Below are 13,755 nucleotides of genomic sequence, written 5' to 3'. Positions count from 1 at the left end.
AGATGTAAGAGGAGTCCCTGAGATTATCTGAATGTATTGAAACCTGGGTACTATTTCTCAGTAGTTCCATTTATCGATCCATTTGTTTTGTGGTGTGTGTGTGTGTGTGTGTGTGTGTGTGTGTCTGTCTGTCTGTCTGTCTGTCTGTCTATCTGTGTACTCACATTCATATTCCATTCTCCATTCAGGTACTCAGATATTCATGCTGAGTCTATTTAAGATATGTTTTGATTTGAATCTGAATAGAGGGAAGGACCAGCAACCAAGAAATCTTCTTAGAGGCCTAACATTGGAGCTCACCCTTTCATACTGTCTTGTAATTCATTGTCCAGATCATTTGGGAGAGTCAGGGGCTTTAGGAGAATTGTGGGTTGGCTGTGCCTAGGGCAAGGTATGGTGTGGTAAGTAAGGAGTGAGCTTGAAAGGAAGGAGGAGAGCAATTGTTTATAGCTAATGTGAGATGATGAAAGTGAACTATCTCCTTGTTGGTGGCTAGAACAGGTTAGAACAGATGTCTGAGTGATCATAGTCACTGACAAATTAGGGTGGGTTTGGTGACACAGTTCTTCAGTAAATCTTCTACCATGTCATTGCTGAGAGGAGAAACTGCTTCCAGGTGCAGAATTTTATTTTGGTAAAGGCCTTTCAGTATATTTGGTCTTGTTCTTTGCTTTATAGAAGCATTTGAATGTCAGTATGTTTCCTAGCTTACTTTTAATAGTAAGTAGTAAGTAACTGAAGGATAAAAGGAGAATTTATTCCTATAAAATAGACAAAAATGAGATAAGACAGTTAAAACACAGAAAGAACTACTATTGTAGTTTTTGGTAACTTGAAAATCAGATTTCTCAGGTGATACAGATTGAATTTGACCACTCTCTTAAAATAATATTCCCAACATTAAATAAAACCTAACTGCTGCATTCCAGAACATTTAATAGCCATGACTATATCCTCATTTACTCAGCAATTACATATTGAAATCACCCTGTGTTTCAGACTCTGTGCTTAACTCTAAGTATAATTAAGAGCTAAAACCAACACAGTCTTTGTTTTCATGGAGTTTACTGTATATTGCAATTGCACTGTTCAAAAACCTGCACAGGTTAGTGATGGTACTGAGTGGTATGTTGTGGAACTGTGAGGCAATACGTTTAGGTAAGAGGATGTACATTAAAGAAATCTAAGAAGGAACCTGTGAGCCAGTATCTAAAGGATGAATATGGGTTAGTATGGCAAGGGTACAGACAGATAATCCCTTACAATATACTAACCATATACAAACACCATTATGGAGGGATCATAACAAGGAGCCAATTAATTGACAGTGGCTGTTGTAATTAGACTTTACGATATTGAAGGATGAATGTAGAGAAAAGGGCAGGGCCTTACAGAGTCGTCAACATTTTTACATTATTAGTCTCAGAGCTCTGATATATTTTGGAGGATGACATTATCTGATGTACATTTTGAAAAGACCTTTAGCCTGTTATAAAAGAGATAATTTATTCATTTCTTTGTTATTTATTATTAATTACTATTTTACATATGTGCCTTGCTTAATTCTCCACTCAAAAGTACTTTTTGGAATGCTTTTATTATCTGAGATAATTTAGGGAAGGAAAAGCTTATTTTGCTCAGTGTTTTAGATGTTTCTGTCCATGCTTGTTTGGATCCATTGCTGTGAGCTCTCATAGTAGGGAGCAAATGGTGAAGTAGAGCTGTTTATTTCCTGCTGGCCAGAAAGCAGAAACCAATAGACCAAGAGACGAGGCAAAAATACTCTTCAGAGACATGGCCCTGAGACTTATTTTCTTCCATCTAGACCCCACCCTTTTCAGTAGCAAATTCATTTGGATTTCATAGAACTCGTTCATTAAATGAATCCATTGAACTGATCCATTGATGAGGTTCGTGTTCAATGATCTCTCCATAGTGCAACCCCCTGGGAATCAACCTTCAACATGGGAAACTTTTATGGGGACATTTCATATCCAACCATAGTACTCCCTTTTTTCCAACACTATAGAGATTCTGAAAGATTTTTACCTTAACCTAAGTTACCAAACTAGTATGTGGTATGATCAAGGCTTGAACCCTTATCTCATGATGCCATACTTGATGCTATTTTCCCATTGTCCAGTCTTTATACCTCAGCATTTTGAGAACCCTGTATAACACCAACATTAAGAGAAAGTCTCAGAAAGTTTCTCTGGGTGGCTAGAGTATGTGAGACAGGTAGTAGAAGTGATAGATTTCCAGAAGTGATATGAATGTGGCCTCCTTGAAGGCCTTAGTGGAGCAATTTTTGAACACAGTAAGAGGCAGAATTTTATAGGCTGGAGCATAAAGAGAAGGCACAGACATGAATACAGGTAGATTACTTTCAGGTAAGAATCTGGTGAATGTAGAAAGAATGCAAAAAGGATATCCCTTGATTATCTCATATTGTTACAGTATCTTACTTTGTTATCTGATATATTGGATATATTTGTATTTGGTTATTTGAAATTGGATAGGGAAGCGAGGGAAACAAGATGAGGGGTGGAGGTAGAGGGGAGGGAAATGAGGACCAAGACATGAGAAAGGGTATCAATGTACGTGAATTAATGTACCTTCCATCTGGCAAATATAATGTAACCCTTCTATTAATTACAATAAAAATATATTTAAAAAAGAATGCAGAAAGGAGAGGCAGCCAGCTCTTTCTCTTGTCTCTGTCTCTCTGTCACTGAGTGTATGTGTGTGTGTGTGTAAAAGAGGCTATTCATGGCACTCCAGGACAGGACATACTGGGACATCCAAGTATAGTAAGAGCAGTACATTGAAATGTGTTAGCAATCCATGTACCTTGACCTCAAGAGTAACATCCCTAGTGCTTATTGCATCATCTTGCTGGAAGGTAATCATAATGATAACAAGGCAGATCTATTTGGAAGTATTTTGAACTGTAGTGCTCAGTAGTATGTCTCTTGTAGGAAGAGGTCTTTGAAAATTATATGAAATAATCTTTCAATGTATATCCACTTGGTTATTTTTCAAGCAGACATCTTGTGCATTAATATGAGACAGTGTGATATTTATGATTATAGTTAGAAAATGACAACATAAATGAGTGCTTATCTAAAATGTTCTAAGTCAGTTTCTATGTTGTTATTTTCAACTGTTTTGTAATTTGGAGGTGCGTTTTCTGTCCTGGTTTTTGATCTCTGCTCTTAATTGTGTTTTGAGATCATAAAAGGGCTTGCAATGTCTCTAAAAGCCCATTACTTACTGGTAAGTGTTGATTTTGATATATTCATGTGCTTCTTCACGCTTTTTAAAAATACATCACCAACAGTTGCAAAAACTTATTATTTTCTATCAGAGACAAAATTATAAATGTCACTTAAAAGTTTTTCACCATATGAAATTGTTTTCATCTGGTGTGACTTGCAAGTGGATTTCGGGTATGTGAAGTTTCATGGGAAGTGTTATTTTTTTCTCTGTTTTGCAAATTTGCTTCATTTCTTCCTTTTCGCCTCTTTCATGGTTCAAGCTTTACTGTCCCAGGGAGAATCACTAGCTTTCATTATCCCTATAATTTTCGGAGTTGCCCAGGGACCACTAGTCTATGCACGTTTTTTCTCTAGGCACTCCATTCTAGTCTTCCCCACCCTCTGAAATATTTCTGAAACCAATTAATAATCATTTAAAAGCAATTGTGGTGGCTGCATGTTTAGTCTTAGAGAGGATCCAGTTATTATGAAGTAAAATGTTACCATTGATTGTTACTACAAAAACTGAATTGTATACCACAAAGTTAGTAAGGCACTGTGGGTATAATATTGGGCAAACAGCTTGTAATACATTCCTTTAACTAGACAGAAGTCTAGATAAACGGCTTCTAACTGTATATCAGACAGCGCAACCAAGAGTAATATTGAGTTGTATTCCTTTTAAATCTAAATTTATATACATTATCTGTTATTATTCATGTTATACTTATCTTATATAATAAATACTTATTATTACATCTAAAATCTTTAAGTAGTTGTAACAAAGGAGTTGTCATTGAACAGAATAGTTAATAAAGACAATACATCTCGATCAATGTGTCACCCCTTTCACCATTCTTCCCCTTTCTTTTCAACCCTTTCCTCAACTCAATTTTATTAATTTTGTTGGATATACTTTAAGCTTCTGATTGTATTCCTCCTCCCCTTCCTTTATTCCTTTGTCTAGCCTCTTATCATTGACTCTATACCTCCTTTTGAGTACCCATTTACTAGTGTTATTAATTTTTTTGGATGGTGAGCCTATCTACACAATTATACTGTTTGAATCTATCATATTTGAGTTAATACATTGTGTACATTTGAATACCACTTCAAATGTTAACTTCCATACTTATAAATTAATTATAGCTTCTATATATGAGAAAGAACATGTATTCTTTGTCTTCCTGACATAATCTTTCCTAAGTCCTTCTATTTCTTTGCAAATGATGCAATATAATTCTTTATAATGTATGACTAAAATTCCATAGTGTATATATACCATTTTTTATCCAGTTGTGCATTGAAGAGTATATGGATTATTCCATACCTTAGCTCTGATGAATAGTGCTGCAATAAATATGATTGTAATGAATACCAGTTTGTAATGTTTTGAATAAATGCCCCATGAGTAGAATCTCTGGATCATTGGATAGTTCTCTGCTTTTATTTCCCTTTTTGTTAGTCATGTATACCTCTTCTGAAAATTCCCTATTTAGTAATTCCCTATTAATTGGGTTGTTGATACTTTGAAGGCTTATTTTTCTAAGCTCTTTGTATCCTGGGGTTTGGGGGTCATTGTCTCATATATAGCTGGCAAAAAGACAGGCTGGGTACCAGTGGCTCACACCTATAGTCATAGCTAATTAGGGGACTGAGATCATGGTTCCAAGCTGGCTGAGGCAGGAAAGTCCATGAGACTATATCATCAATAAACTACTCAAAAAGCCAGAAGTGGTACTGTGACTCAAGTGATAGAGCACTTCCATGTTTATTTCAGCCAGGATTTGGCAAAGTATAAAAATTCACAATTTCGTTTATGAAGATATAAAAGTAAAATGATAGCAGGTTTTCACTATAAAAATGTATTTCCTGTTCTTGTTCTGTTTTTCTTAGTTAATAGCATTTAATTATAACCAGTAAAGAGACTATAACTAATATGATTGCCTTCATATATTTTACATTATTTCTTATAGTTATTGCCAGTTTTCGAGGAACTGTCCCGTATGGCCTGTCATTGGAAATTGGAGATACAGTTCAAATCCTGGAGAAGTGTGATGGTGAGTAATCTAGCACTGATTTCTTGACATGGGACAGTTTACAAATATTACAAATTTTGTCCTTCTCTTTGAACTTTGCCAGTATTCATAGCAGGCCATTTTGTGGCTAAACATGTTTATTTCACATACAGTATGGGCTTATAGAAAGGCAATGTGGGTTTTGTTTTTGTTGTTGTTGTTCTTTTTTGCCAGTTCTGTGGCTTGAAATCAGGGTCTGGGCACTGTAGTTGGAGATTTTTTGCTCAAGGATAGCAGTCTGCCACTTGAGCCTCAGTGCCACTTCCGTATTTTCCATATGTGTGGTACTGAGGAATCAGACCTAGGGCTTTGTGCATGCTAGGCGAGCACTCTACCACTAGGCTACACTCCTGGCCAGCATGTGCTTTTTTTAAGCTAAGGTTTTTTTAATAGTATTTTCTTGCTGTCACTATTAGACAATTTGGACACTAGTTTAAGCTATTGTGTTTGTAGGAGTTCAGGACTTTGTGCCAAACTACAAGACTTATCTGAGATTCTCAAATGTCTATCAGATATCAGACAGAGGAAGACTCTGAGATCAGACTTTTGGACCATATTTCAAGAAGAGTTCTTGCTTATGCTAGTTCACTCCTAGTCTGAGAAAAAAATAATTTGGAATAAAATTATTGGATAAATATGTAATGTTAATAGAAACTATCATGTGACTCTTTATAATTATCACTGATTTACACATCAGGTAACTCATTAAAGATACAAAATACATTCTCAAATGTTTTAATTTCTCTTCTGTGAAATATGCGTAGATTTTAACAAAGAGATTCCAAATGAAATGTTCATCTTTATTTTCTTTGTTAACAAATCACTACATTTTACAGTGTAATAACTACAACCAAAATTATCCATTTTCCTCCAAGAAGGTTTTCCTTACTAGGAATATAGACTATGACAATGTTTATATTAGGAAGTTTTGTCATAAATGGAACTGTGTTCTCTGAGTAGAACTTCTGCTTTTAGCTAATATAGCATTAAATGTTGGTGAGATGCACATTATTTATTCTATATATTGTAGCTGAGATTTCTAAAAATATAATATGATTTTTTCTGTTGATACTTGATATATTTTGTCTCTTGCTACTTTGTATACTGATAAATATAATAATTATTTTAAAGTGACATATCAAAATGGCCTGCATATCTAATGGGAAGTATTTTATAATCAGAAAGATTTCTTATATGATGTGACATTTCTGTAATTTTCTAAAGGTTTTGGTTTTTGTTAGAATATTTACAAGTCAATACATTATTTGGATATGTTCTTATATGTATCTAGTAAGCCTTGAGATAGAGATTCTGGTTTGTTAATTAAGTCTGCTTTCTTCAGGCTGATATAAAAACTTGTAGAGGTTGGTTCTGTTTTTAAACATTGTACGTCTTTTTATGAAAAATGTATTATGAGGACCAAAAACACAAAATCAAAGCTCAGATACTTAGCTTCAGAAATTCAGTTAATCACAATTTCAATTCAACGAAACATTTATTTCATAGAAATATAATTTCTCACCAATAAGAAATATAGGCCATATAGTAGGACGCTAAATGAAAGGATCTCTAGGATATAGAAACATAAGCCATATAATGAATGATTGTTGTTCTTAAGGTACTATGTTATCTCTCATCTCTTTTGTTGTCCCTTGGTTATCTCATATTGTTACAGTATCTCATTTTGTTACCTGATATATCGGATGTATTTGTATTTGGTTATTTGAAATTGGATAGGGAACAGGGGAAAACAAGATGAGGGATGGGGGTGGGGGGGAGGGAAATGGGGACCAAGACATGTGAAAGGGTATCAATGTATGGGAATTAATGCACCATCTATCTGGCAAATATCATGTAACCCTTCTATTAATTACAATAAAAAATATATGAAAACAACAACAACAACAGGGGTCGGGAGTTTGGCCTAGTGGTAGAGTGCTTGCCTAGCATGCACAATGACCCGGGTTTAATTTCTCGGTACCACATACATAGAAAAAAGCTGGAAGTGGTGCTGAGGCTCAAGTGGTAGAGCTCTAGCCTTGAGAAAGTCCAAGGACAGTGCTCAGGCCCTGAGCTCAAGCCCAGGACTGGCAAAAACAACAACAACAAGCTTCTTTATCCCCTATGTCTGTGAAACATCAACTTCTGCCAACTTTCTTTCCTAATTATGCAAAACAACTACTAAAACAACTACTAAATGTCATTTCAATTGATGAAATCCAACACTTAACAAACCATTTTCACTTTCTTTTTTATTTTATTTGTTTGTGTTTTTGCCAATCCTGGATCTTGAACTCAGGCCTGAGAGCTGTCCTTGTGCTTTCTCAAGGCTAGAGCTCTACCACTTGAGCTACAGCATTATTTCCGGCCTTTTCAGTGTGTGTGGTACATAGGGATAGAAACTGGGTCTTTGTGCAGGCTAGGCAAGCATTCTACCACTAGGCCAAACTTGTGGCCCTCATGTTCACTTCCAGTGACAAAAAAAAAAAAAAGAAATATGGTGTCTACAGGTTAAAAAATATAATTGAAGTCATAATGTTTTAAGTGTTAATAATTTATAGTCACATGTGTGTGTAAGTACTGTTTGTTTAAAATTATAGAAAGATGTAGTAGTACTAAAATATCAATTCTGAGTTCTTCTGAGCTAAGTAGTAGACATTCTCAAAAATAAATCCTACACTGGGTTTAGGTGATCAGACATTGTACATGTGAAGGTACATTAGATAATTTTGATAGTGATGGTACCTGACTTATTCTTCTTATGATATAAGACTGGTCCTAAACCAAGGTAGTGGGCTTATGAATGTTAAATTCACTACATTATTATTAGTCATATATCATTAGGTAATAAAAGTTTGTGCTTTCTACTTAGAAAAGAATGGAATGCATTAAATCTTTCAACATGATTCCAATTGCTACCATATTTATTCATAGAATATTTACAAGTTGAATAAAATTCCACCAGTAATAAACTGATTAATTTGTTATTTTTAAGTGTTTGTGATAATTTTATTAAACAGTGGCCATATTTATTTCTTTACAGGCTGGTACAGAGGATTTGCCTTAAAAAACCCCAATGTCAAGGTAAAAAAAAACAAAAAACAAACAAAAAACACAACCATTATTGCTAACTGTAATTAAAGGATTTTACTAAAAGATCAATATTTAAATTGACTTACTATACAATTGAAATTATAGCTGGGATTCATTTGATATGCAAAATAGTAATACAAATTTTCATAATTTTGAAAATTCCTTTGAACTTGGATTATACTTAAGATATGCTACTCAAATGATCATTTATAACTCTCGCAAATTGTACTGAGAAGACCTTAATAAGTTCATTATATATAAATAAAATCTTTTTGAAGTATTAGTTTCATAGAGAACTAAATTAAAATTCAGGCAAGGGAAATATATAGTCTCAAAGAAATACTGATAGAGAGGTTTAATCTTTAATTTTTGTGTGTGCTATCATTTGTAAAATATGAAATGAGTTTTGTTGTAATGGCACATTGCAAGTTCTTTTGGTTTTAGGGACCAAAAACTGGGGAAACTGGATTATAAAATTGCTTATCTGTCTTACTAGTCCAGACAGATACTAAGATTCATCATCCTTTATGCATTTATACAGTCCCTCCAGAATTATTGTAAGGAGTAATGTGACTTTCGTTTTATCTTTCATTGAGACAGTTTGTGATCTCGACACTAATTGTAACTAATGTCAACTTCCTCTCATCTTCTTGGCTTTCACACGTCCTTTCCATAGTCCCTAATATTCTACAACATGTCATTTATTCCTGGGTTTAATCTTATCTTTCTTTAAATTATAGATAAGAAACTGTAATTTCTCATTTTGAAGCACTATGAAGATGTATAAATTTCTGTGTATCTTTGTGCTTAAATACAGCATTTGTTGGAACATCCAAGTGTGTTTAATTACTTCATTATTTTAGATCAGACTATATGAAAGTCTGAGGGGCAAAAGACTATATAAATTTAATTTTTAATACTTTATTCCCCATTTAAAAGTTTTTTGGGGGGAGGGACATCTGCAGGGAATGTGCAAGTATTTATTTATTCATCTAGGGCATGTTTGGGAAAATATATTGTGACATCTCTATTTGTCACATCTAGCAAACCTTTAACTGTAATTTATTGATTATAATTACAATATTTGTTAAATTTATTGTATGGAGGTTAAGTTAAATTTTGCAGAAGAAATATTGTTTTTGAAAGTCTATAGTGCCTATTTCCTTCTGTTAAATATACAGAATTTGGTTTAAAATTTTTATTTTATACTCAGTTCCACAGTGGTGATAACATACATGCAAATGACATTTGTTTTCATAAATATTTAAATGAGTTTGTCATTTGATGCTACATCAGGAATTCTTCAGAGGATATGGGCATTTAATAGATGATAAATTGGTCGTTCATTTTTGTTGGTTTTTTTTTTCTTTCAATTTCCCAGTTAGTACAAAGGAACAACTTCCTTGCAGTTTCCCTAAATGAAAAGGTTGAAGCTTCTTGGGATCTTTTGTTTAGTTTTTCTTCCATCAGAAAGGCAGTCTAGTGATTAATTGCTTCAGTGTTATCATCAAAAAATCTTCCCAAGACTTAAAAATTCGTAGTGATGTTTTCAGTGTGTATTTTGAAATAGAATCAGGGTTGTTTGGAGGAGTAGAAAATAGATGAAAGAGAAGCTAAGGAAACATATTATAGCTATTTAAAAAATCTTATTCACTGTGATGTAATTTTATGTAGAATTACTGAGTTTTATTTTCTGATTTATTAAGAGCACATTTGTTAAGCAAGATTTAAATTTTTCACTTATACTTACTTTAAAGAATCTCTACTTGATAGTAGAAAATAAAGGGTGAATTTAAATCACAATAGATTTTAACCTGTAGAATGTGAATATGTTGTTTTTCACTATTTCCTTTTGCATTCTGATTGTGAACTGTGTGTTAATCACACTATTTATAAACCTACCTGGCTTAAAAGACAGTTAAAACATAACCTTTGTGTCTTTTTCCTTTTTCTTCCAGGGTATATTTCCTTCCAGCTATGTTCACTTGAAAAATGCCTGTGTGAAGAATAAAGGGTAAGAAATACATTTTATTAATAGTTGGAAACTTTTAACAGAACTATTACTTATTTGGGAATTTGAAAAGCTTAGTAATTGTGTTGAAAAGTGAACTGTAGAAGAATACACCATTGTGTGTGTTATTTATAAAGAGATACTGCTAAGGTAGTTGGGAGGGAATTAAGAAGCTGTGTGTGCTGAACTACTGCAGAATATAAGCTACTACTTTGCTTTACAATGTCTACACATTATAGAACTAGCTTAATCTTAAATGGAAAGCACTTTCCCTGATCCTCTTTGTACCCAAGGCTAGTATTCTACCATTTGAGCCTCAGCACCACATCTGGATTTTTTTTTTTTTTGAATACTTATTGGAGATAAGAGTCTCACAGACTTTCTTGCTCAAGCTGACTTTTTTTTTTTTTTTTGAACTCTGGCTGTGGACACTGTCCTGAGCTCTTCGACTCAAGGCCACCTTCCTACCACTTGAGCCAAGTGCCACTTCCTCAAGCTGGCTTTGAACTACAATCTTCAGATCTCAGCCTCCTTGAATAGCAAGGATTACAGGTGTGAGCCATCTGTGCTAGACAAAATGCTAAATTTTGATGCCCCAAACCCAGAACTTTCCTGGATTCATTGCTGATTATAAGCTAGGTTTATCTTTCTTTAAATGAGCATAATACAATGTCTTCTCATGACCAATTTACCATATATTATTCTGCTTTACAGAATATTATATCTGTGAAATGTAGTTGAATATAGCTGGTTATCATCTAGGATTTCCAAATGATTGGAAGCCACTGTCAGGATAATACACTTCAAATAAGATATTACAAGATAAAACAATAGAATTTCCTTGCTGAAACAGTTAATATAAGCTGATTAGTATAATGATGAATTTCACAGACATTCTAATGTCATAAAAACTCTTTCCTACATGACCGTGTAGCATTTATTTTGTGGCTAAAAGATACAGGCTCAGCGATAGAAACTATACTTTACCTCGGAAACAATAAAGAGTGATGTTTTTATTTGAACTCTGAAAGGATAGCAAATATCTTCAAATTGAATATTACCAGAAATGTTCCAAGGATGCTCTCAACTATAAATTCTTACATTAGTATTAAATTTAGTTGAGTAGCTAGGCATGGTGGCTCATGCCTGTAATCCTAGCTACTCAGGAGACTGAAATCTGAGGATTGTGGTTCAAAGCTAGCCTGGGCACCAAAGACCGTGAAACTCTTCTCTCCAGTTAACCACTAGAAAACTGGAAGTGGTGATGTGGCTCAAGGAATAGGTTGGTAGCATTAATTTGAAGAGCTCAAGGACAATATCCAGGCCCAGAATTTAAAAAATTTTTTCTTTAGTTGAGTAAAGGGACTTATGTACTTAGATGGGAGACTATTGTATGAATACTTCCTATACTCAGATTTTTGCTTTTGCTTTTTTTTTTTTTTTTTGGTCATGGGTCTAGCACTCTGGGCCTGATACTATCCCTGAGCTCTTCAGCTCAAGACTAGTACTTTACCACTAGAACCACCGAGCTACTTCCAGTTTTTGTTGGTTGATTGGAGTTTCATGTATTTTTCATGCCTGGGCTGGCTTTGAACTGTACTCCTTAGATCTTAGCCTCTTGAGTAGCTAGGATTACAGGCATTTGCCACTGGTACCTGGCTCAGTATTCATTTTATGAATGAAAGTTAAAAAATCTCCGGAGACATTTAAGTGGTCTGTCTTATATATGTAATTTATTCAATATTAGTAATAGTAAGTTTTAAATAGTTGACTAAAAGTATAATTCTGTTGTCTTATTTACTATAGCTGCTAGTTTTAATAAATGTTGTCCTTCAGATATACAATATAGTTATTAGCTAACAAATGTAAATAGAGTATTAATATTTTTTGTTTTTTATTGTACTTTATTGTCAGGGTAACATGTAGAGGGGTTACAGTAACATTTGTTGGATAGTGGATAATTACTTCTTGAATATTGATACTCCTTCTCATGTTTTTGTCCTCCTTTCCCTCCCCCCAATCATTTTGTTTTTCCCCTTTCCTTCCCTATTTCAAATAAACAAATAAATGTATATACAATATACCAGATAATAAAGTCAGATACAGTAACAACATGAGATAAACCACAAGGGGAAAAACAGAGAAAAGAAGTAATTTCACATAGTACATTCAGAACAACAATCACAAAGATAAACCTCTTACTTCCATATCCTAGAATTCCTTTTTTAGTCTCATCCTATATGACCATATGCACATAGCTTTTAAGCTATTGTAATCCACTGCTAGGAGAGTCCTAGATGTGCACTAATTATTACAAATGAGGGAAACCATGAATTCTATGTTTCTTTGGGTCTGGCTTACTTCACTTAATATGATTTTTTCCAATTCTTTCCATTTCCTTACAAATGGGACAATGTCATTCTTTCTGATGGCAGCATAGAATTCCATTGTGTATAAATACCACATCTTCTTGATCCATTCATCTACTGAAAGGCATCTGGGTTGGCTCCATATCTTATCTATGCAAAATAATGCTGCAGTGAATATCACTTTCCCTCTTTGCAGATGACATGATTCTGTATTTAAAGAACCCTATAGACTCCACTCCCAAGTTACTTGAGCTGATTTGAAACTTTGGCAAGGTAATAGAGTATAAAATTAACCCTCAAAAATCAATGGCTTTCCTGTATGCCAGCAATGAGAAGAGCACCACAGAATTCAGGAAAGCAACTCCTTTTGCAATAGCCTCAAAAAAAAAAGTACTTTGGAATTAACTAAGAAAGTAAAGGTATTTTATGATAGGAACTTAAAAACCTGAAAAGGGAAATTAAAGCAGAACTAAGGAAATAAAAAAATCTCCTGTGCTCTTGGATTGGAAGAATTGATATGGTGAAAATGGCAATCCTGCCAAGGGCTGTCTACAAATTCAATGCCATACCCATCAATATTCCAGTGTCATTCTTTAATAAGTTGTTTTAAGTTATCCCAGGTTAGGTGTAGCATTCCCCAAGCCCCCTCTAGTAAGTCAGAGGCATTTCAGAAAGCATTCCAAACATAGATTTATTTTCTCATGTTTATCTTCTAGTAGTCTGGGTTTGGCAATGTGAAAACTTCAGGGTCTAACTATAGTACCCACCTGGAGAAGCAGGGACTTCTGCTTTAAGTGAAACCCTGACCTACTTCAAATCTATGAAATGTGCCACCCAACTGCCCATCATACACTCAAGTGGAGGATAGAAATATGCCTATGCCAGCAGAGGGAGTGTAGGTATAATTCTTCATAGTTGAAGTTTACTTCTCAAAGTGAAGTGAAATG

At 34.2% G+C, this 13,755-nt stretch overlaps 1 protein-coding gene across 1 annotated transcript in view; it reads left to right on the top strand.

The window, feature by feature from the left end:
• The window catches only part of Dock4 (dedicator of cytokinesis 4), a 440,321-nt gene that overhangs the window by 192,290 nt on the left and 234,276 nt on the right, over window positions 1–13,755 (top strand). The window contains exons 2-4 of the mRNA XM_090333045.1: window positions 5,234–5,317; window positions 8,379–8,419; window positions 10,387–10,442. Coding sequence (XP_090189171.1) covers window positions 5,234–5,317; window positions 8,379–8,419; window positions 10,387–10,442 — 181 coding nt within the window. The remainder of the gene's footprint in view (window positions 1–5,233; window positions 5,318–8,378; window positions 8,420–10,386; window positions 10,443–13,755) is intronic.

Source organism: Megascapheus bottae, chromosome 5 (genome assembly GCF_031878675.1).
Source record: "Megascapheus bottae isolate mThoBot1 chromosome 5, mThoBot2.hap1, whole genome shotgun sequence".
NCBI classification, from domain to species: Eukaryota; Metazoa; Chordata; class Mammalia; order Rodentia; family Geomyidae; genus Megascapheus; species Megascapheus bottae.
The sequence above is the reverse complement of the archived record's forward strand: the minus strand, read 5'-3'. Positions and strand labels throughout refer to the sequence as shown.